This window comes from Temnothorax nylanderi, unplaced genomic scaffold (genome assembly GCF_030848795.1).
Source record: "Temnothorax nylanderi isolate EJ_2023f unplaced genomic scaffold, tnyl_v1.0 TNYL_tig0018_pilon, whole genome shotgun sequence".
In the NCBI taxonomy this organism is placed as follows: Eukaryota; Metazoa; Arthropoda; class Insecta; order Hymenoptera; family Formicidae; genus Temnothorax; species Temnothorax nylanderi.
This window is the reverse complement of record NW_027249080.1, coordinates 1926016-1949906: the sequence shown is the minus strand read 5'-3', so window position 1 is coordinate 1949906 and position 23891 is coordinate 1926016. Positions and strand designations below refer to the sequence as shown.

Sequence of the window (23891 nt, the reverse complement as noted above, 5' to 3'; positions counted from 1 at the left end):
TCAAACTTGTCGAGGCAAGTCACAGCGTTTCGATGTCCTCTTATTTAATTTTTTTTTTAACACAACGTCGACGATGACCATTCATCCCGCATCCGAATAATTATCCGAGTTCCTGCCGAGTTGCAATTGCATATTGTCAAATAATTCAGACGATGAGGTGTCACGTTTTCAAAATACCATAAAAACACCTTTTTAAAAAAGGTAAAAAAAGAGCGCCAAGTGTTCGCGTCATATTGTGCGTAGCTATTGCGCGAAACAATATTGTTTTAATTTATTTTTGCTATAAAAGTAGTGATATCAGACATCATGCCAAGTGAGCATGAATTTATACATATAAAATTTAATCCTTTCTCACATAAATATATAATTTAAATTTTCTATCGTACTTAATAGAATAATAAAATATTTGTTTTTAGCACCAAACAGTACATCGTGAAGAATTCTGCGCGCAGCGTTTTGTGGTAAATAATGCCCCCGAAATATTTATTGCAAAATCACGACATTCGCGGAAAGTCAATTGTAGCAAAAGACCTACTCGCAACTAACGGTAAAAAACCCCCTTATCAAAGTCTTTGATAGATGTAGATTATACATTTGTTTAAATTCTGCAGCAGTCTTGACTTCGACGCGGCCTTCGAGAATTTCATTTATCGCAACGTGACACGAGACCGTTCTTTCGTTCATGATCTATATCATCGGAACGAGATTGATCGGGTCAGATTCTGTCCTCGCTTATGTACGCCGGCTGACAAGTTCGCGTCTCGTTATAGCCTTATAGCGCCGCTCCAGCGAACGCCGCGCGTTCTTCAGTCGTGCCCCGCGCGTCCAGCGAGCCGCACGCGAGGTGGATTATGTGCGCGTTTCGAGCCCACGATTAAACACACGATCGGCGAGGAATCGCGCGTGTCCCATCGAAACAGTGACTTCTCGATACGACTAAATCACGAAACATCGTTTGTCGATGAGACGTCGCGATCTTGCCCGGAAAGAAACCGTGCTGGATCAAACACGGAAGAGGGGCGACGAAAAGTAAGCTGCATCCAATTGTTGTTGTTTGTAACTATAATATTATTCTCTAATAGCACGTAATTATAAGACGTATTGTAATTTCTAAGCAGTGTTCTCCGCAAAATTCCCTCGTCAGGAATTTCGGCGGAGATAATAATTATTTCCGCATGTCCGCGTGAGGTCCTCAAGTTACTCGGTGAGATCAGAGCAGAATAATAAAAATTTACGGCTACGCCAATCCGTGGCGGAAGGGATTAAGGGATTACCATTACGAGGAATAAGGATTCTCGTGCAGAATCCGTCGCCCAACCGTTCGTTCGTTCGTTCGCTCGCTCGTGTTCCGCGAGTTCCTCTATTGCATCGATTTACGAGTGTTTACATCACGATGTCAGGGCGCGCCGGTAATCACCCGGTATTATGAATTATGCATCCCAGGGTGGTTTCGAATTTCCTCCCGCGATCCCGGTCCGCTTCGCTCCTCCGCCGCTCGCGAGCGGTCGTTAATATTAATTTCGGGCGCCGCTAAATTGGCACAAATTGCGACGCGCTCGTCAATTAAACCGCCTTGTCGTTAAGAGTTGCGTTTCATGGACCAACCGGCGAGAGTTCTTTATAGTTTCCATTATTCTCCGGAACGCACTTGTCGAGTCGCGGCTGCGTGTTTGTTTTGGAGAAATATTCGACGAGCGATGAGAAATAACATGTATAAGTGAAATTTAATTCGTCGCCCGGATCACGGGATTCGATTTCTGATTTCCTCGTTGCTCAGTGAAACGGGATAGCCTGTGGGCTATAAGATATTCCCTCGTTGCACTCCGTTCACGCGGGAATATCTCACATCGGTTTTGTACAGCTGATGGAAAAACGTGCGCAATCATTCGAGATAATCGTGACTTAAAAATTATCGTAATAGTTATAATAAAATATTTTATTTTATTTATTATTTAAAATGACACGAGAAGAGAGACAGAGATTTCTTAAATTAATATATTTTAAGCTTTTCCAAGCTTAGAAATTTCCGCGATTCCAGCCACCGAGTAGTTTTCGCATCGAATGCGGTGGAGCGCAAAAACGCCGGGAGATCTTCCGAGATGAAATCGTATTTCCAGATGTTGCCGATGCAACTCGGCGCAGCCGGGCGATCGCTTGTTACCAGTCGCTTGTAAATTCATCTTATCCCTTTTTTTTCAACGCGGAAAGGAACTGCGTGTGCTTCTTTTTCTTCGTGAAAGGAATGCGAGCGACTCGCTTCTGGTGAGCGACTCGTTGAACAAAAGGGTGTTCCCCGCTTGCTATGGGGGGACCCGGGTCTTTTCTTTTCGGCACTCAAGTGGGTCAGAGCACTGTATTCACGAGACACGAATCGAACAATTTGAAAAAGTCAATCGAAAAGATACGAGAGCACTTGATAGAATAGAAAAGAAAAAGAAATTTGAGAATGATACAATATAAAAGTTCTCAAAAAATTGCATTCTGCTCAATCTCGTCGAAAGATACGACGAATGGCCGTTGAAAGCACCGACTGAGTATCCGGAATCCGTAATATCTATATGGAATATGGAATCTCTTATATATATATATATATATATATATATATATATATACATGGCGAGAGATTCCGCGCAATAAGAAATGTATTTTCAATTTCTCCATATTGCGACGGCGATCGCTCGAATCAAATTCGTGAAGTGGATTCTCACGGGTGTCACGCACACTTTATCGGGAAATCCGCTCTTCTCCCTCTCGAGAACCCTTCCTCAAACCTCAAGGAGTAGCGTCACGCATGGACGCGCATTATTTAAAAGTCGACGTCCGCGAACGGTAATTAAAATGCGCCGCGCGTTTCACGCAAATGCGCGAGTTCTGGCTGAACACGTGGCAGCCTGCGAGCGAGCAGAAGAATGAGCTGCGGGGAAGAGTAATGACCGGCAATCGAATCAGCTACGATTTTACGAGCGTGGACAGTTTATACGTTCCCGATAGGAACAAAGAGAAGAAAAAGTTTAAGTTTCAAGAATGTGCGTGTCTCGTCCGAACGAGAAGATGGGGAAACCGAGACGAGTACGAGGAGGATCAACTTTAAGATAAATGATTTTATTGGCGATTTTTTTCCAGTTGGAGTTTCTCATTTCTGAAAAAATTTCTGAGAATTCTAATTTTAATTTATGGAAGGTATGGTTTCGTGCAATCGTACCCTTTTAACTTAGCATATCGAGCGTATTATAATATTGTCCGTCGTGAATTTTTCGCTCTTTCGCAATCAAGTCGAACGGAAGTGGTAGTAACCTACAGAGGGACAAGCAGTCGGAACGTTTTACATTCCGTGGGTGTTTCCCCTCGTCTCTCTCGCAGCCTCTCCTTCTCTTCCTCTCTCTTTCTGTTTCCTTCTTCTCTCGTTCTCGTCGGTCGCTCTTCTGTCTATTGCTCCTATCTTGTCCTTTCTTCCTAGCCTTCTCTCCGTGCTGGTTCGAGACCAGCATAGCCAGTCGCTGTGTCATCGAGGCCCGATACATCATAAATATAAATTGGTTGAGCGTTCGTGCGTGTGCGCGCATAAATGAAGCCGCCTGCGTGCATGCGTGCGTGCGTGCTCCCGGCAACGTTAAAGAATGTTAATGTTAACTGGCAGCGATGCTCGCCGAAAATGATAAACAAATTCACCTTAGAACCGAGGAGTTTTGCATCCTGTCATAAACGCGGGAATTTGACAGGAGGAGTAGCCAAGGAATAATTTTCTGCGAGGGACCAGTCTCCCCCTCTTTTCGCAATTTATTTATTTTAAGTAAGATAAATCTAAAAAATTCATTATTTTTTTATGAGAACCGATTATGATTGTGTTATTTATATTATTTTATACGATCAGAATCAATGATAAATTTCTTCTCCAGTTCGTACAGCCATCGCTGGTAAATGCAATCTTTTATCTTTCGTTCTTTGGTGCTGAATTCTCCAAAGATTTTTCTGGATCCTTTGTGGTTTTATCTTACTTCCAGAAGAGAGCAGAGTTATGACTCTAAGTGCGTCGCGAAACAAGGAGATCGCGTGAGTGGTGAGTCTCGCACTCTCGCCAGAGCGCGGAAATAATCTCGATTTCGAGCAACCGCGATGATTAACAGCGTTCGTGGAATCGCCCGTGGGTCCGTCCATTTCAGCCGCAACATGCTCCTTGCGTTCGATCTCTCCTTTCTCTCTTTCTCTCTCCGGAGGGCCCGAATCCGTCTCTCATCTTCGCTTTAAACGCGACGAGCGCAGGAAAGCGCGGCTAAAACGGGCAGACCTAAGCGTGCTGGCCTTGCGATCGCCTTCGGCGATTAATGCCGCGCGCGCAGAAATATGCACGCACAGACGCGGGCGGCAAGCGGCAAGCGGCAAGCGGCAAGTGTGCAACTTCCTGAGGCACGAGATAAGCTCGTTAACGGCGCTAGTATGCGTGCACGCCCGAGAGCGCCAAGTGCCGCCGATAAACTTGACGGATCGTTTTCAGCGCGTGTCCAATCTAAACACCATATACACATTCTATATACGCGACTGTAAATTCGAATAATGTTACGTGTACGCAAGATGTCCCGGGCCTATCGAGAAATCCTACCCGCTACTTGCTACTTCGCAGCCTATTCAGTTTTTATTTCGCGCGATAGTACACACAGCGCGCTATTCTACAAATAATAATACCGATAATAATTCTTTTATATGTGCCTATTATACGTAAAATTATATGTCGAATATGTCGATATATCCGGAAATAGCGAGAAACTAAAATCGGAATCGTCGCGATCATACGAGGATTCTCTTCGATGGACCCTTGGCATGCTGGATCTAAAGCCGACGGTTATCTTAATCGCCGAGCCTTCGATGCCGGTCGGCGAGATCACCGTTAGGCCTCAGGATCGTTGTCGTCGTTTCTTAATTATCCCGTCGTTAGAATCGCGGCGGCCTGCATCGCCAAGCACGCTTATCACGCGTGAATTCTCACCGAGCTCGTACTCGGAAACAATTTCTCGCGCACATCATGCACTTCCGGCTGATCGAGCGCCCATAATCGCCGGTGATAGTAAACGACAAAAACCACTTCGATTTGTTGCAGGCATACGAGTGTGCTTTTTTTACGCCAAGACGAATATCATGCATATCTTAAAGTTTTATAGTTCAGTATATGTGTGTTGTATATATAAAGCTATATATGTTACAATTTTACAAAATTCCACGTCCTCGCGGTTGTTTTAATTTCTATTACCTAAAATAAAACTATGTGTGTTTAATTCTCTGCTAGACTTCGTTTTAGGAATATTCCTTTAAGTGTCCGACAATAATCAACTGGCATGTTTGAGTCCCACTTGTCCTGGTTACATGATCCATGTCGAATGACTCACAGCGCGATTAGAAGACTAATTACGCGTCACATAGATTACCCTGATGGGGGGAGATTGGTCGCACGCTAGGCACGGGTCGGCCTAGGACCGGTCGATCGTTTTCCAAACGATCGCCTTCGGAATCGCGATAAATCACCACGGGTAAAATCGATGGTAAGCGAGACGTTGGCGTGGTGAAGCCATGGAAGAAAAGAGAAAAAGGTGAGTCTCCTCCTCCTCTCTTTCTCTGTTTTTCTTTCTCTCCCCGTAGACTTGATTTGGTGGAAGGCGAAGGGGGAGGACGAAGACAAGAGATGCGAGATGCAAGGGAACACCTGTCCAACAGCTGCCTCGCATATGGCGAACTCGCGAGATTATGTAAGGAGAGATTGTGTAGGTGCCTTGTTTTCAAACGCCGCTGGCAGAGGAGCCCTCGGAACAATTAAGACAATCCGCGTCGCGTTAATCCTGCCATTGACACGGGTCCTTCGAAAAATCTTCCTTCTCCAGACAAATAAGGCCTTCTCTGCCTTCTCCGCAAGTTTGCTAGGGCGCTGTCTTCTTTTCCGTAACCTTCTTAACATCTCTATGCAATCAAGCGATAAATTAAGATTCTGTCCTGGATGTTTTACGTCTTTACCCCTTCGCAAAAGATTATATATTTCGTATGTTTCGGATCCTATTGTGGGTCCGTCTGTGGGTGGCATCTGAATCTCTCATTCGGCTCACGCATCTTCGCGGAATGCAATATCGTCCCTCTTCTTTTCCAGCCGTTGCACGGACGCTCCGACCATTAGTCATCCGCCAATGGGTCCTCTGTCCGGTAACTCACGGCCAAAAAGTCGTAAGTCAACGGAGAATGCTAATAATCTGCTTGTAAGCCCAGATCTCTGGTGTCTGCGCGGTCGATCCCGTCGTGATGATAAACCTATCCTTCCTTCACAAAAACGCATTCGTCAATTACGTGAAAACCGTACCGTTTTAAACGCGACAGCGATTGCACTCCGAAATCCCCGTATGAATAAACGGTGATAATTAAAGTGACATCAAGATGGGAAAAATTTCGCGCAAATTTTGAGCGAATTCCGAGCGAATTCCGCGCCGCAGACGTCGAGATCTCAGTACGAGTTTGAGGATTAATTCACGACTTGGTGGCTCGCGCGCGTGGTCTCGACGAAAGGGGCCCGCGCGGGGCCCGTATCGCATTATGAGAAGGCGTGGCAGCGCTACACGTAACAATGAAGCCGGTATAATTAAAATAAAAGAGAAAAAGAAAAACGCCCGCAGTTGCCCGTCGTGCAGACTCGCAGACAGCAGCCGGCCCACGCGTCCAATCCAATGCCGCGCTCTCGTCTCTCCCCGTCCGTTCCGAATCCCATAGACTGTCAATTGAAGCATGGCTCATTAATTCCCAATCACGTGCGAAGGCGGACCACCGTGGGACGCCGAAACAAAGAGCTAAACGTGACGGAAAATCGTTTAAGTGGAAAAGATAACCCGTTCAGCGATGACAGCCGATTAGTTATCGTTAATTGGTGAATAATATCAGGAAGATGAGAATTTGTCGGTATTTTTCTCATAATCTCTGAAAATAATGATTCGACACTTAATAAATTAAGTTCCCGACTTTCGTGGTTGTTAAAATGCAAAGGAGATTGATTATTCTGGCTTAAAGGAACGTTTTCTTAAGATACTCTCGCGATACATCAACGTCATCTCAGGGAGAGAGATTCATTTATGTTCCGAGGTTTGAGACAGCGCAAATATAAACAGCGATTAGGGGGGGTGATCCTAAGTAAACATACTTCGTGAAGTGGTTGCGAGTTGCAGGCGAGGAGTGACGGAAATAAAAGCGACAACAGTACCGAGTGCCGACAAATTTCTTCGGCTTTATACGATGATACTATTACGTTTTTTCTCTATAACTGATTCGTACCTTTGGAAAACAGATTTCAATACAGTAGTATCGGAGACGGATTTTTAAACTCGCGAATCCGCAAGATTACATAAAAAATTCAAGTTTCGAAGGTGCTTTTTTTTCATATTTAATATAGGTCGCGTTTAGCCTTGTCGACCCGTCGCCGGTGGAGATCAAAGTCGACCTTTCGATTGGTGGTGAGAGGGCCAGAGCGATTAAAGTTTGCGGGTTTGAAGAGCACAAGAGAATCTCGAGAGGCGAGAGAGTGGTCTCGAGCAGGACGTGTGGCGTAAAAGGCGAAAAGGCGCCGCCCACGAACACGCCGGGAAGAGAAGGCCGCGGCGGAGCTATTATTCGAGGCTATCACCTCGAATTAACCCTTTTATAGATCACTCTTTTTACAAGGAAATTCTTTTTAAAAGGAAATTCTCATTATCGCGTGCGCGCAGATAAATTAGAAACGCTTAATATCCTCAAACATTACGATAAAATTATTCAGGAACTTCTATTTAAAGTTGTATTTTAATCTATGTTATTCTAATCGACAAGATAATTACTAGCGATGCTTTTAAGAGACCGCTATTTCCCGGGATGACCACAAAGGTCTGGTCTCCCAGAATCGATCACAAACAAAAAGTTTTACAACGTCCGTTTGTCGGTGATTCCACGGTGTCGTGAGCTAGATCCGAGGATCGAGCGATTTCTGTAGCCGGCGAGGAGCCCCCGTGCCCTTTCACGATTTCCGTGAAATCAGAATAAAAAGACGGAACTGTTGGCCGCTGTGCCGTAACCCGAGATCTGTGTATCCTACGTGTTTCGGTCCGTATCGCAGCCACGCTTTTAATGCTCGCGCTCGACGAAGGAGAACCTCGAATAGCAACGACGAGCGGCGCGACGTTTTCTTCGAAATACTAATGTGAAAGGCATTTACTCTGGCATTCATTCGATTGCGGCCGCTCATTAAAATCGAATTTCGATAGAGGCAACAAGAACGCGATCGTGTTAATTACCAACATCAAATCTTACTTATGCGGGAATTTGAAAAAGTCTTAATCCTTATTCATTACAATTATGCCGATAATCTCAATATTTACATTCAGCGTAGGTGCTAAAATTCATGATCGATATATTATTTTTCAGACACGATCGAGTGTTTTAAGAATGGCATAGAAAATCAATCAATCGGCAGCATGTGCTATGTGATAGTCACTGGACGCAGCCTGCTATGGACGCTCTTGTCTTTGGCAGCGTTAATGGCAGTTTTAGCAGGCCTTATCACCCCTAGATGGCTTGTAGGACCACTGACAATTAAGGACACAAGTAAGTATCCTCCTTCTCAACTGATCAACTCAGACGAGTTACGTATTTACATAACAATAAGAAAATGATCGTCAAATAAAGTATCTCACTTAAATCTAGATCAGATCCGCGATATCGAAACAGTTCCCGTTGTTTATTTGTCGAGGCAAATTGCAGCGGACCATTGATATTGTCACTCGTTGACTCTAAAATTTTAGAGAATGGCACGGAACTATACACGCCAACCGTCGGGATCTTCAATCGTTGCACGAGATTATTCGGCAAGACGCACTGCGCGAATTTCAACATCGACGGCTTCGCGACGGACTCCAACGTCTTCCCGGGATGCTGGAAGGCGTCCCTGTTCTTCCTGTCCGCGGGTCTGGCGGCAATGTCGGTGACCGTGATAGCCGCCCTGCTCGGATGCTGCGTGCAGAGCATCGGCCGCAAGAGCATCTTCAATCTGGCGGGAGTGGCGCAAGCCGTTGCCGGTATGTAATGTTGCTCTTCGACGGAGGCGAGGATCGAGATGATGAGATGACGAAACGACGAAACCCCGACTGGCGACTAAGCTTCTTAGCTCGCGGACGAAATAATCCTTGAAATGATGGCCGATATTTTTATACGTTCCAAAAAGAGATTTATATTTCTCTCTCTCTCTCTCTCTCATATATGTATACTAGGATTTGAGTTTCCAATACTTCTTCCTTAGAAATTACAACATTTGCTCCGATATATACAAAACTCGCTGGCCTTTTGTCAGTGACATTCTGACATTAGTGAGAATGACGCAGATCTTAGAAAGCAATGATCGCTTCGTTGCAGCTGAGTATTCCGCGTGCGTAACATGCTTTCAGGCTGACAATGGTATCTCGAGAGTGCGAATGACGCAACCGCCATTGTAGCGAAAGGTTGTGCCCGGAATAATCAACGAGCATGTACTTAAAAAGCGGTCCCATTGTCACGGTTCTAACAAATCAAATAATCGGGAAACGCATCTGTACCAGGTATGCTTTACAATTTTGCATGTCGTTCTAGTTTTGCGCATTTATTTCCACAGGAATACTGTATCTTTTCGGGATGATCCTCTATCCTGCCGGTTGGGGTGCCGAGAGAGTGCAGAGAATCTGCGGTCCTGAGGCCGACGCCTTCTATCTTGCTAACTGCAGTCTCGGTAAATTCAATGTTTAACATCGAAAGTTAGAAAAAAATAATTTCTTATAAAATCAGTCTTTTAAATTCTTCTTCTCAAGAGACAGACAGTTTTACTTTTATTCGTCAAATAAATACGATGAAGATTTCAGTTCCAAGAATAGATCGATCGATACAGGCTCCTTGTTTGTTACACAAAATAATAAAATTAAATTGGATTCTTGATCGAATCAAGTTAGGGACGGCTGCAGGATGTAAAAGAGGATCGTTTCTTCCAGGTTGGGCGTTTTATAGCGCGGCTATCGGCGTCGCTCTCACCTTCGTCTGCGCCGCCTTTAGCGGACAGGCGGAGAAGTCGACGGCCAGCGACAAGGTCCAAGACAAAATGAACGAAGGAAAGACCCTAATATGCTTAGCCTGAGCATGCAAATAAAATCAGCGAGGGGTCCGGCCTCGCCGTAACCGGTGCCACGGTGCGAAGCGTCGAAATGGGATACTCGAAGAAGACCAGTGCAACCAGAAATATTCACCTCGTTGTGTTCACCGCGCGGCAGAAACGAACGGAAACGAAAGTTTTGCTCGCGAACGAAATTGTTGCACTATCCGAGTAATTAATTGCGGGCTCGGAAGGGAAATGGACATTTTGCTGAATGTCATACGCGACGCATTGTACGCACGAAGATTAAGTATCGGATGTACTTACCGTCTTCCCACACTTACCGCCGCAATTTATGACGCCTACGGTGTTCGCGGAGAATTCCTATTTTATATCTTATACATGTGTTTTTATATGTCAAAGAGAAATAAATAGTAAAACGTGCATGTTTTTCGTTTTTTGTGGATGTCCTTTTTGTCACTGGATGCGAATAAGGTGAATGTACTGTCGCAACAGAGAGAGAGAATATATCCTGAATGATTTCTCTTCAACTCTCATTTGTGCCAGCCTGATTAATTTTTCGGAAACGCCGTTTCTGTTTTCAAGCACGCTTGACTGATAAATAATGGAATTTATTTATTTTATTTTCAATTATCAACAGATTTCGTGAAATTCGGTCGAACGTATAACTTAAATAGATACATGTACATGAAATTATCGGCTACACGTATAAATAATGAAGGCACCAAGGGAATCAACAATCAATAAATTATATGGGCAAATTTGTATGAAAATTTCGAATGAGACGAGTGTAATTGGCAATTATAATAAGAAATGTAACATTATAACGGAATCGCGATTACAGTTCGTGTATGACGACGCGGGTGTGATTATTTACTTAGAGTATGAGTGTTATTTGGTTGATGACTTGCCGTTAGAACCGCTGACCATTGATCGGACGCCGAGGAGTAACGCTATCGTACAACTACGCGAAGAAAAGAAGGATGTGACGTGTCGTGACGAGAGATATTCTTGTCGCAGGAATGTCAAATTCGGCGGATACGTACGTCGATCACAGTCGGATTCTCGTCGCGGAGATTCGTCGCGATAGTGAGGATATTATCAATGCATCTGCCACGCGTTTGCATCCGGATATACACCTCTCGCTCTTATTCTCTCTCGACAAGCGTTTCAAATTATGTGCAATATTCGACGATTCGTCAAACACAATCATCTTACAAGTAGTCAAAAAATATGTTAGCCAGTCGAGTGTTCCTAGCGCGCTTGTTAGCCTTAGCCTCGCGGGCGAAACCTGGAAACATCGCTAAGAGCGTTTCTGAGGAGAACGTGGGATCAATTTGTATGTACATCCACGTTTCGCGCGGGAGACGCGAGGGTGTAACTGCACATGATCATAATTAGAACAATAATAATAAAATAATATTTATCGCCGTGAGACGCGCAATATATACGATAAGAATAATAGGAATCTTTTTACTCCTACCTGCTGTTGACGATATCTCTCAACGGGGGAAACTTTATCGACGTCTGATAGAAAAAGCTATTAGGCGAACACTCGGCGTGGAGTCGGCCTTGTGCAAATGTGAATATTCATTAATTCTATTTACATACATAAGCTACGTAATAAACTGTCCGTCTAGGTTAAGGAGATTGTGAATCATCGAAACGGAACCTATCCCATATTATATTAATATAAATAAATTAGTAAATAATGCATTTGTGTAAAAAATCGTTATATATATATATATGTATATATCAAATTATTATATATGTTACAAATTCTTATCAATTTTTTTATCCTTAACCTAGACGCATCTCTCGACTTTTAAAATGCGACTGATTCCCATTAGTGAAAATTCTTGCGGAACCACGTTCCTTTTTCAGTCGTCTGTTCCTCTAACTTCTGTCTCACGTAACTTATTACCATTTAATATTAATATAAATATAAGTTAATAATTTCTGTCCGGAGACACGTAACGTAGAAAAACAATTTGATAAAGTGCTACAGTAAATATTTCACCTTTCGTTTATAAAATATCTTTACTGGACAAGGAGCGACACATATCGTATCGCGTTATTGCGCTAGAATGCTCGAAACACGTCAAAGTTCGATGAAAAAAAAAAGAGAAATCGCTGTAAAACGTAAACACCTGCTCTTCGTTAACTCGTGTGTATATCCTCTCTCTTATTTGTAGTAGTATTAAATTTTCAGCAACTTCAACACATATTACATGATCTATCTGCTTAATACTTTCCTGTTCTTCGCCGCGCATAACTCACGTGTGATTCACGCGCGCGCACGCGCGCAGCGAAGGATAATATCTTGAATGAATAATTATAACAAGCAAATTTGATTTTTTTTGCCGAAGGTGATTGCCGTCTCGTGTACGAGCTCGAGCCCTTTCTTTCTCTTGCCTTTCGCGTTCGAACTGACGGTCTATACACGCTAATATTTCTTAGGAGTCGCAATGTCGAGCGATAGTATCACTCGATCAAACTCGGACTCGACATACAATGGTTCGTCGTTACGTTTCGGGAGCGAAGATCTCGACGGAATTGTCGGCGTTCTGCGCGTTGGACCGCATTGCTCGTCTCCGTTCCTCAATCATTTGTCGTCGCGCTTGCTCCCTCGCCTCTCGCGCCTTTTTGTTTGCCTCGCTGTTCGCGGTCGGTTTCGCTTTGTGGACTGGTATGACTCGGCGTTTACCGTTCTGCTGCGAAGCCGACGCGGTTTTCTTGTCCGGCACGACCTACAGCACACGGAATAAAGTGTTAGAGGTCTGCTACAAATACAATCGCGGAAAATCAAAATGTTACAGAAAGTAATTTGATTTTTATTTCAAAGACGGAATATGAATCGAAAAGTTAGAGGCTGATTCGGTATCAACAATAATATTTCGTCATACCTCTTGCCATTGCGACTTCTTCAGTTTCTCTATCTGGTCAAAAAGTTCGTTTACTTGAACAACCTGCAGCATCACCATGTCCCAGAAGCCAGCCAAGTCCTCGTTCGTCGTTGGAAATTCTTCACCCGGCACCTGATTCTAAAAAATCAAGACACGAGCCGTTAATTGTAATCGGTTTAATGCTTCAGATAAGAAACAAACAATTAGAAAGTTTCTTACGATATTCTTTTGACATAATCCTTCAAATTGCTGCATCTTCTGTGAGGTTAACAGTCTTGCTTTTCCCGCGGCAGATCGCAGCTTACCAGCTGCCTCTTCTGGCAGTGCAACAGTATCACCGCTGGCTAATTCGGCCTCTGCAGATGCGGCCAACGACAGCAGTCTATCTGTCTCTTCTTTCAACAACTAAAAGCACAGTGTTTATAAATTATCATTGCCAAAGAATATAGGTATTTGTGTCGTGTAATATACGCATTTATTTTCCAATTACCTTCATAAAATAATGACCATCTTTCTCTTCGACTACTTTTTCCGCCTCTTGAGCTTGTTTCGCTATATTCGTCGAGCTAACGCTAGGTTCTAACACGGGTAACACTACTTTCGGCGCAGCTGGCTGCTGATCAGGTATGCTTTTACTAGCCGTATCGCGCTGCGGTACGTCACCCTCTATGATAATCGGAATTCTTCTGATTACGCTGTTTTGTGAATTCGTAGTTGAAGGGGTCTTCTGCTCGCTTTTTCGCGTCATTGGCGTTACCCTGAAGGTATAAAAGTATTTCGTCGTCAAAAAGGAAAAGTAAAACAATTTCCATTTTATTTACGGTTAAAATATAGACGCTCACCTTTGTAGTGGCTTTATAACTTGTTCTGTGCCGTCTGTGGGTTTTCTACTACTGACTACGGGAAGCTGCGCCCGAAATTCCGGACGCAAATGTCGCAGGACAGGCAGATTCTTTAACGATTCTTCTGTGTTAGCGTTGTCTGCCGAAATGTCATTGTTATTACTGGATTTATTGAAACTACTGTCGCTAGTATTTAGCTTAGTGATGCTGCGTTTGAAGAAGAAACCCTGCGCTAGAGCACCTGGACCATACAGCCGCTCCACTCGCTGTTGAATAAAGGATTTCTCGCTGCTCGACGAGGTGTTTAGCACTTGACTCTCAACCTCTACCGACGAGCCATTTAGAATACTAGTATCGCTAAACGATGCACCCGAAACTGCAAAAAAAACGAAAAAAATTAAATAAAGGAATCTAAAATAATATAAAATATAAATGATAATGCAGAAGGGCCAGTAATTCGAACTAAGTCACTCCAACGAAGAGATGTTGGTGCGAACATTTATATAATTACTTAACAATTGTTATAAAAATATAACGCCCAAAGTTTCGGGCTTCTTAGTATTTCTTTTTGATAGACATAAGAACAATCTAAAATAAAATTAACAACAAATAGCAATATATAAATACATAAATCATAATTAAAACCTAATATCAAGTATTTACCGATAGATATAATTAAAGATAAAAAATATATTTTAAATTAAAAGTTACTTTACCAGAGGAATCAGCAGAGGAAACGTAGCAAATTAGAGGAAATATACTAAGCATAGCTGAACTCGACAATAAAAGACGGTACAACAAACAAGACGATACAAAACGGACTAACTGCTAACGCGTATGTATCTCTTACATGTATCGAAAGACAACAATCGTTAAACATCAACGGTAATGTCAAAACATAAATAAATATATAGGTCAATGTAATATGACCCACAACTTAACGACGAATTAAATATTATATTCTGTATTAAACTTATTTAACATAGAATAATATACAACATTAATGTTATATTCACTTATAAATAAGTAATATAAAATAAATTTGAGCATGGCTATAATTTTGTTACTTAATATACAACATATCGAATATAAATTAGTTAAAATTTTCACCGAGGGCATTCAAATTATTCTTGAAATATTATGATCCACAACTGTCGAAATTGATTTTTAATAATTGAGAGGAGAATTAGTTTTTAGGTATAGCTTAAAGAAGGTATGTGAGAAAATTACACAAAAACCATTAGAGAGATAAAATTAATAGCGTATTAAAGTCGTTTATGGAAAGCAATTTTTCTTACGATTAGTGACGCCTTGCTTCGGAGAGGAGAAACCTGTGCCCACGGACTTGTTCTGTTGTCCGCAGGACATCATCGGCGACAATCCGGGGCTCCGTTTGCTGGCGGAAGTGCTCATCCTGATGGGACTGAGTTCGGGAAATGCCGCGTGCAACGACACTCCCTTGTCGACTTCCGAGTAACCCTGGCATGTCACGCCGATTGAACTTCTACTCTCCATATACGTTTCGACCTTGCACTCCTCCTTCACGCCGTTCGTGAATCCGTTTTGTCTCTCCATCGCTAACGGCGATATCGACTGGCTCTTAGGCGGATGGTGGGGCGTCGGGACACTAAGATTCTCGTTGGATCTATAGTTTTTCAGATATATATTTAATCGAGAGTCGCGCGTACATTTTACGCGGCGCGGCGGGGTAAAAGGGACGCGTAAAAGAGTCACGGCGGTCTCGCGCTGCGCGTGTACTTGACACAGGACACTACCGTGTCTCTTGATGAATCTAACACCTCACCTGAAACCTGCAGGACTCGTGTCCCTCGTGATCAGCCTCGTGCCGGGACTGCTGTCTCTCGAGCGGAATCCTTCCCTCAGTTTACTGTCGTACCTGGTGATTCCTGAGTAGCCGCTTATACTGCACGCCAATCCTAAGTAACTAGGCTTCTTCGCTGCCGTCAGCTCCGGCTCGGGGCTGCCGCGACGAGCATTGCTGGCGTTCAACTTCTTCTCGTCGGGGGTGAGATGCGACTTCTGCAACGTCTCGTTGCTACCGTTCGCTAAGTTCTCGGGTGACGGCACCGGTTCGCCGTTGCACGACAGGTTCAGGCTGTGCAGAGTCTTTTCGGACACGGAGTCCACGGTGTTCTCTGAAAGCGGAAATTTCGATCTAACACTCGCGAATATTTCTCGATCCTCTTCGGCTCCGATTCTCAAAAGCTCGGAACGAAAGACGTAGAAATCGCCACGAACGTCGTACACCGCGCGATTGAATGAGATATTACAATCCTGTAAACTTGGTTGCTTCGTATTATCGTAACGATGGCGAGCTAGAGCTGCGCAGATTGAACCGCAATAGAACGTTCAAATTTATCTGTCGGCGTTTAGATCCTTCTGTTACGCTTTTATCTCAATTCACGAAATCTCGATTCACCGTATGCTCTCATTAACGATGAATGTCCGCGAGCCAACTGCTTGGCCGACGAGACATTCACCTTCGAAAAGCCCTGTCGCCCACGCTACTATGCACACGCCAACTCGCGTTAAACGAATCTTATTCGCGTCGTGATCGCGACGCAACCTTATTTCCTGGGAACCGGTGGAGCGGCTCCAAGCTCGCTACGCCGAAACAACCGGATGGAAATCCGGCTTGGTCACACTTGGAGTTCTCGACTACGATCAACCGGCGCGCTTCGCGGAATTGAGATGAGCCAACGAGCCCGCAGAAAGTTCTCCACACTCGTCTAAATCGTCGTGACGGTCCTGGAACACTGAGCAGAGACTCCCTCGTCAGTGCCTTCTTGGCAACGATGAGGAAAAGAAGCATTTGCACTTGGTGCAAACTTGCCTACGGGCTAAATCCGATCGGTATTTCGAGCGAGCAAAAAGCGCCCGCCGACCTGCGAGAAAGTAACGGTGGAGAGATCGGCGACCTCACCGACCTTGAAGCCTCGAAAATCTGCATGGATTTCGGTCCATGGAATACCTGAGATCGCGATACGAAAGATAAGTCTTTAAATCTGACAATGAGCTAATCGCGCACAATCCTTCTTCCCTAAGAAATTTCATCATCAATTCGCGATGCGCAAATCAGAATTTGTAGTCAAAATGCCCGATATAATATATGTTTTTCGCAAAGAGCCAAAGTAAAATATAATGTGAGGGAATATTTTACTGATTAAGTAATATCAAGGTTGTTAGATATTTAACGTGCGGCTTTCAGTCAATTAAATGTCGCATTTTCGGATAATTGAAGGAATTGGTTTAAGAGATAAACTGTACGACATAATCCCACGTTCTTTCAAGCGCATTCCACTTTTTTCCATGAAATGACTTCCTCGCTCAAGCGACGCTAATCATTCTCGACCCGACCGAGTTCTCGTAGACAATTCTCTGCGAGAAGCGATCGTTTTCTTTGATAGGGAAGATTCTCTGTCATCGCAGCAAAGTTCATTTGCCAAAGAATCGTAACGTCCTAGAGATAAATTAGCACTAAAAAATCCATAATCCATTCAAAAACATTTCAATTGTTGAATTTCTAGCTCTTATCTCTCCGTGAAACTTTAGTTAATCATATCTATATATTATTCGATTTTTAAATATCACGAATTCTAGACGTATCTCCAGATTTCCTTTTAGATATTTTCTCTCAATGATACGCAACTTGGGAGAGATCATTAATTAGACAACTTGAAGAAATAAAAATAATTTATATAGCCATGGAATGCTTTTCGATAATAAGGTGACGATTGCTGAGCTCTTATCGGTAACCAGTCACGTAATCGTGGGGATTACGTGTCTCTCAATGCGGGATAGCCAACCTGATCGGTCGGACGCAGAGCGGTCGACGTCCAGGCTGCAGCTACCGATGCTCTCCTGGCTGGTCATGTTGGGGTGATGCCTGGTGACGCTCTGCGCTGACGGTCGGGGATCCGGGTCGAGGCGATGATAGTTGAGAGGCTGCACCGCCAAGGAGAGCGGTCTAGTGCGTCGATGCGAGCGGATGCCACCGGCTCCGGGTACCGACGATGTCACCGTCGCGGCACAGGAGTCGTCGACGTCGTCCAGACCCGCCACCTCGCCACCGCCGCGCCGAGGCTGCCCGCTCGCTCGCCGCTCCTCGTCCACGCGATCCTCGTGCACACTGCACAGGTCCCCGGTTCTCATCCCGTATGCTGTCACGCGTGCTGTCAGAGCGTTCTCGAGCTCGGTGCGGTTACGATATTTATGTGGATATACATATTTTAATACACGGTGTGCGAACTTGTGAGCGCCTTGATGATATTTCCGACTAACGACTGAAATTATTTTTCCTTGATAAAAGTCGTCTTGCGACATACGTAAATATAATAGATACTTATTGATATTTAATTAAAAAATGATATTTCGTTATTCACTTCTTTTCAAGACTTCTAATCCATTATAGCTGAAGGCTATAAAGGTTAAAAGTGGTAACCCGAAGGACGACAGATCATCTTTTAATACACATTACTTTAATGAAATTTTTAGTCGTGACCCTTGTCATCCGGATGTTTAACAGTATAGCTTTAAAAATTGACCTCCGATTAAGCTCTGAGGAAATATTACTTTAACTCCTTTTCAACAAGAAATATCACGCTGTTCACCAAGTGCGCTTATTATCGGACACCAAGTATTTCTATATGAAACTTTGACATACATTGATTTGACTTTGGAAAAGTTTAAAAATGGACAAGTTTAGCGGAGCGACCTCGATTGATAACGAGACGTGTTGAAAAACCGTCTTCCGGCGGCCTTTATCGGGTTTAACGGAACAAGTTGCATTTCTCCGTTTCTTTTGTGAATGTCACGTCGCCTCGAAGCAAGCGAGAAAGTGGCACGAATTAGCATTTGCCAACAACCGCCGCGACTACTTTTTTAATACTTTTTCATACGGTGTAATGGCAATTGATAAGTTGGCCTCCGATTGTTTTCTCTCATCATGTATGTATATCACCGAGGGAGCTCGAGAACATCGTGCACGGAAACTGGTGGCACTGCAATGTATCCGACGGATTGTCGGTTTCTCGACAGACCGGAGGTATTCTGCAGGTATAATATTACGATTGGGAGGGACGGAGGGGATCGGGAGGGACCTTGCCGAGAGGTTCGACGATATAACGTCGATGCCGAGAATCTCGAAGACAGCAAAAATAGATTTTACAACGGCGTTCCTCGGCCACGGGCGGGAGGTCTCGGTTTCGTCGCGAGAATTCCCTCGGAATTCTTTCACAGCGCGCGCGACGCGCTAAGTTCTCTGCGACGCGACGTGGCGTCAACGAGCCGAATATTCTCATTACCGATGTAAAGGGAGTAATTAGCGATATCGAAGTCGCGTAGCGCATAACTGTCCGACAGGAGCGCGGCGTTTTAATGCCTGTAACGCGGAGAAAACTCAGTGGAAAGTTTTTTTTTTGCAGCGCAATAACGATCAGATTCATGATTTAACGAAGGCAAACATCGTACGTTATTATATGCGCAGGCAGTCTCATTAATTTCACCGTGACTTTCGTATTTTTCTGCATGATATCGAGACAATGAATAAGGCACAAGTTTTTATTGCCGCGAGTCACGAAACGCGCGCCAATACCATATTTTTCCCGTATTGCATTATATGACCATTATGTGCACGAAAAAACCCCCGCATACTCTTAATCTTTTTACGATACTGAATCTGGAGGTAAAAATTAGAAAAAAAGTATCGGAAATGACGCTGCTACGTAACTACGAATTGAACAATCAATTATCTAATCGACAAAGGAACATTTGGAAAACGATGTGTATCTGAATTTCGAGAATTATTGCAGAAGTGGCACCAGCTTCCGACATTTGATTTGTCGCTCGCAGATGAGAGACTCGTGCAAATAGCTCCGGCACGCAAATTAAATCGTCGAGAAATTGGCGCCGGTGTTAATTGCACGCGCTAATTGCACAAAGATGCATCGGTCACTCGTCGCGAATCGCATGGGAGTTATCAACTACAGATCCGTTCATTTCAGTCGCACTTTTCTTCTTGAAAGACAGGCGCACTCTTGTCTCAGAGAGAAAAATGAGAGATTACCAGAGAGTGCGACTAAAAAGAACGAGCCTTTATGTACACAATCGCGGATCAGCGCAAGCGGGTGCGTATCAGATGCGATTACACAAACTGCATGCAATAAAATCGCTCTCACATCGGCGATTAAACTCGCGACAGCTCTACGACGTCTTGCGCAAAAAAAAAGAAAAAAAAACACACAAATCGTCCTTCGACGAATGTCGCACGTTTACTCGCTCATGTAATCGCGAAAGTGTAATGTACATAGAAACGGAAGAAGTTTCTTCGAACAAGTAACACAATATGAGATGTAGGGTCTCGTTTCTCTCAAACCGTTACATACTGAAATCATTTACACGTACAAGTGGAATTATAATACGTATTTATAATTATAATTAGAATATATAACTGTAGTAAAACTGTCGTCAAGTTGTACGTATTTTCCAAATTATATTTTTTAAGACTTACGAATGCCATATAATATACTTTCTAGCGCTTTCACTGCCACTGATGCGGCTCCTCGGTCAAAAAAAACACGCCGAGCTCCAAACAGCACTCGTGCATGTAATGTATCAGTATATGGCGCCCGTAACGGATTGAAGAAACGAGTCGCGCGTGTAGGTAAGGCTGTTCGGTGTTGTACAATGTTGTTTACGATGCGGAAATCGGCGCTGACATAATTGCGAGTTAACGGTTTAAAGTGCATCGTGGGGTACAGGCGTGCGGCCAAGCAAGACTAAGGTGTGCAAGGTGAACGAATCATGCTCGATCGCCGATGATGATGATGATGATGGCGATGATGGCGATGATGACGATGGCGTGTGTTTGTATGCGTGGACGCACGTGGTCGGACGGGGAATAATCGACAGCGTTGGAAAATGTCAAAGGGTTATTACACGTGGACATATAACAATTCCTCTAGCTGGGTCACTTGGGAGACCTCGACGTTCTCGTAAGGCGACGCTGACCGCGATAGCCCGACGGATTTAGTCTCGCTCGACGTTTATTGAGTATCTCGAATCCTGGATTCATCTGAGCGCGCTATAGGAGTGACGAATGCATGATGCGGATGCATCGCTGCATCGCACCATTAAATGAATCTCGATAATATCTATTCACATTCTAATCGCTTCACCGTGAAACATCTAGGGATCCAACAGATGCTTATAACATATTGCGTGTTGTGTTAATAGAACGTTAATTTATGGTTGATTAATTGTTAATATCACACATTAAATATCAATTATATTAACAGTTATCCACATCGGATAAAAACATCGTACACCTGAACACAACGTGTTATCTTCTATGAGAAAAAAAACATGCATTCAAAAGTGCAACGCAATATTAATGTCAGAGTAAATTCAGTGTTAAAATTTTAGGGACTCGCTGTTAAAATTCGCTCAAGGGATTTTTAAATGTCTCTTTCTCACTGCCTACCTTCGCCGCCAATGTTTCCAGAGGAGGAACTTGGAGACATTCTTTTTCGCGACCGGGTTCACCGTGTAGGTGCCGCTCTCAATTTTTAAGGGCATCCTTAGCCACGAACGCGTCACTGCGGATTGCGCCCGAGGCGCGTCGACGGCGTGCGGTCGCCGCGAGCCGATATATCGATCGCAAGATGATCTGCGAATGTCAAAGGGGGATGATATTGCACGCGCATCACTCTCGCTTCGTATTTCGAATGGCAATAAGCGCCGTTAAAATTTGACTCCAAGCGTTATTGTGTCCGCGCGTGTTATTCGTATACGATCTTTTTTTTTTCTAATTCATTGGTGTCAACTAGAAATTAGAGAAATTGGAATTTCCTTCGTAATTGTACAAATTATTACCAATATCTTTATTGTCAATATCGTGCATTTATAAGCACGTCATTTTGACTCATCTCGGGTGATCCCGCAAAAATAGGGAGGATACATCCGTAGCGCTGTTTCACCAATCGGCGCCGATTTATTTATTCTAATCGCGGGATAGAAGAATCGAGAGGAGCCAGATCGTATCGGTGATTGTGATTTCTCTCTTTTTCGCGTTGCCTTTTGTCGGCGTGGCACTCGCGAGCACGTTTCTAGGATGACTAGTTGCCGAAGACTGGCATTCCCAATCTCGTCTCAGCCGCCGTCGAGACTCTTTCGCTTTCTCTCTCGAGATGCATCCTCCTTTTCTTTCTCTCTCGCACCTTCGCCCGGTCCCTCCAAATCCCCGCCATTCCAGCCGGTCTCTTTATCTTTCCCCAAGTCGAGGGTATATTTTTGGAACGCTCAAAAAACCACGATGGCACACGGTGCCGCGTCTTTCCCCGCGTCCTGTCTCTCCTTCTATTCCTGCTTCTCCTCTCTCTCTTTACGCGGGCATTAACGCGTGAACGAATGTGGAAGGGTACACAAACTTAAAGGGAACCGCGAGCGCGGGTACACGTGCCCGGCACGCGCGCGCGCGCGCGCACGCCTTGAAGAGAAACGCGCTTCAAAAGCTGGTCGCATCCATGTAACTTACGAGAAATCTTCATGTCTTATCCTCTCGAGTTTTATGAAACTTGATTATTAAAACACTGAAACGAATGCGACATGTTTTTTTTTGCTTGTGAAAATATTTGAATTACTTCGCCGATTTCTAGCTTGTTCAACGTGAAACCGAAGATTACCAGAGATAAAAATTATCAGAGATAAAAATGCTTTTTCTTGCTGAAATATTATATGACACGCGATAAAATAAATCTAAACACTTCCAAGAATTGGACTGATAAACGGTGCAAGGTTTTTAATGATCGAAATAATGCGCCTCCTCTCGTAAACGAACTTGAGCAGCTTCGATTTTACATGCGGGCGAGCGGATAAGTGCCGTGTAAGTCGCTAGCAAGGGCTAATAACTCCTTTCGGTTCCTGTCATCGTGGTCTTTTACGGATCGTTAATCCGTAAGAGCTTTTACGGCCTGCGTAATAGTTTCTCCTTCTTCGTGGCATTGCAGGATATGTGTCTGTTCCCGAACTCGACCCACGTGACAAAACATCGTATAAAAGATGCGTATAAAGGACTACGTTTGAACTTTGTTGTATTTTCAATAACTTTTGGCGTGGCTCATCTGTCTGTTGAGATAGAAGCTTCCGAGAAAAATGCGATAATTTTTCTGCGAAAAGTTTCCGAGGAACGTACGCAAACTAAGCCTATAATAAAAATTAAAATTTATGGCGAGTGCCAAACTCTCTGAAAGTTCAACAAAGAGTCTTCATGTATAGCAATGAATTATGCTCCAACAAGTCTGACTTGGAGACGTGCGCGAAAAAATTAGGATTTACGCTCAATCGTTGTACAAAAATTTATCCAGCATTAATAAAAATTGTTCTTAAACTGTTCTCGAATCCAGTTTGCATTGTAACAAAAGAATTAAATAGATTCGAAAGAAGACGGAAGCAAGATAAAAGACACATTTTATCTCTCCTCCTCTTTGCACTGCCTCGAAATATCACAGAGAGCAACGAATGTCCGCATGGCGGAAATCTCTCGTCTTCCGGATAATTCACGCAAGGGTTTTCCTCTATTACTATTCTATTTCGGTGCAGGCCGTTCGCGACGAGATTTACGAGTTCGGCAATTGAAACCGACAAGATGCGGGATGTCGTCGAAGGGATCGGCGATTCATGTCGCCGCGTCTCGGTTCGTTTGCACCGGCACCGAGTGTCCCGAGATGTCAGCGACTTCTCGCGCGTTAACGACCTGGAGACCACGTCAAACTCGGTATTCTTCGTTCGAGGGACCACCGTAATTTCAGCGGACCCCTCGACCGGGGTCGTCGGCGAACAAATGCCATCTGATCACGAAGATCGCGCCGAGTACGAAAGAGAGAAAGAGAGAGAAAGCGCGTTGGGGTCATCCTTCTCTCGCAAAAATTTATGCCACGCGAAGTATTAACCCGAAATGCAGGTTTCGGCCGAATCTGAAGTTCGGCGCTATCGAACGAGAGA

At 43.9% G+C, this 23891-nt stretch overlaps 2 protein-coding genes across 10 annotated transcripts in view; one reads left to right on the top strand and one right to left on the bottom strand.

The window, feature by feature from the left end:
* The first annotated feature begins 798 nt into the window (after nucleotides 1-798).
* Nucleotides 799-10546, top strand: LOC139768867 (LHFPL tetraspan subfamily member 2 protein-like). Of its 3 annotated transcripts, XM_071699505.1 has the most exons (6): nucleotides 4446-4538; nucleotides 5306-5579; nucleotides 8416-8595; nucleotides 8793-9065; nucleotides 9635-9748; nucleotides 10005-10546. In XM_071699505.1, exons 3-6 carry the CDS (start codon nucleotides 8466-8468, stop codon nucleotides 10145-10147), a joined length of 660 nt encoding a protein of 219 aa, XP_071555606.1. In that variant the 5' UTR covers nucleotides 4446-4538; nucleotides 5306-5579; nucleotides 8416-8465; the 3' UTR covers nucleotides 10148-10546. The 3 variants fall into 3 exon arrangements, with proteins under 3 accessions (XP_071555604.1, XP_071555606.1, XP_071555605.1); XM_071699503.1 differs by lacking the exons at nucleotides 4446-4538; nucleotides 5306-5579 and adding an exon at nucleotides 799-1029; XM_071699504.1 differs by having other exon boundaries at nucleotides 4455-5579.
* A 172-nt stretch (nucleotides 10547-10718) lies between these two features.
* LOC139768861 (uncharacterized) overlaps nucleotides 10719-23891 on the bottom strand; it is a 38400-nt gene continuing 25227 nt past the window's right edge. For 6 of the 7 annotated variants that reach the window (XM_071699480.1, XM_071699482.1, XM_071699479.1 and 3 more), the window contains exons 7-14: nucleotides 17699-18021; nucleotides 15676-16027; nucleotides 15170-15516; nucleotides 13872-14247; nucleotides 13520-13787; nucleotides 13249-13434; nucleotides 13030-13167; nucleotides 10719-12873 (exon numbers count right to left, since the gene is read on the bottom strand). In XM_071699480.1, the coding sequence (XP_071555581.1) occupies nucleotides 12649-12873; nucleotides 13030-13167; nucleotides 13249-13434; nucleotides 13520-13787; nucleotides 13872-14247; nucleotides 15170-15516; nucleotides 15676-16027; nucleotides 17699-18021 (2215 nt within the window). In that variant the 3' untranslated portion in view covers nucleotides 10719-12648. The remainder of the gene's footprint in view (nucleotides 12874-13029; nucleotides 13168-13248; nucleotides 13435-13519; nucleotides 13788-13871; nucleotides 14248-15169; nucleotides 15517-15675; nucleotides 16028-17698; nucleotides 18022-23891) is intronic. The other variant, XM_071699483.1, reaches the window with a different exon arrangement.

Bases quoted from the DNA above. Each gene is read 5' to 3' on its own strand.
- LOC139768867 (XM_071699503.1), top strand. From the start codon at position 8,466: ATGTGCTATGTGATAGTCACTGGACGCAGCCTGCTATGGACGCTCTTG. The intron at 9,066-9,634 runs GTATGTAATGTT...TTATTTCCACAG, and splicing joins AGTGGCGCAAGCCGTTGCCG to GAATACTGTATCTTTTCGGG. The intron at 9,749-10,004 runs GTAAATTCAATG...CGTTTCTTCCAG, and splicing joins TCTTGCTAACTGCAGTCTCG to GTTGGGCGTTTTATAGCGCG.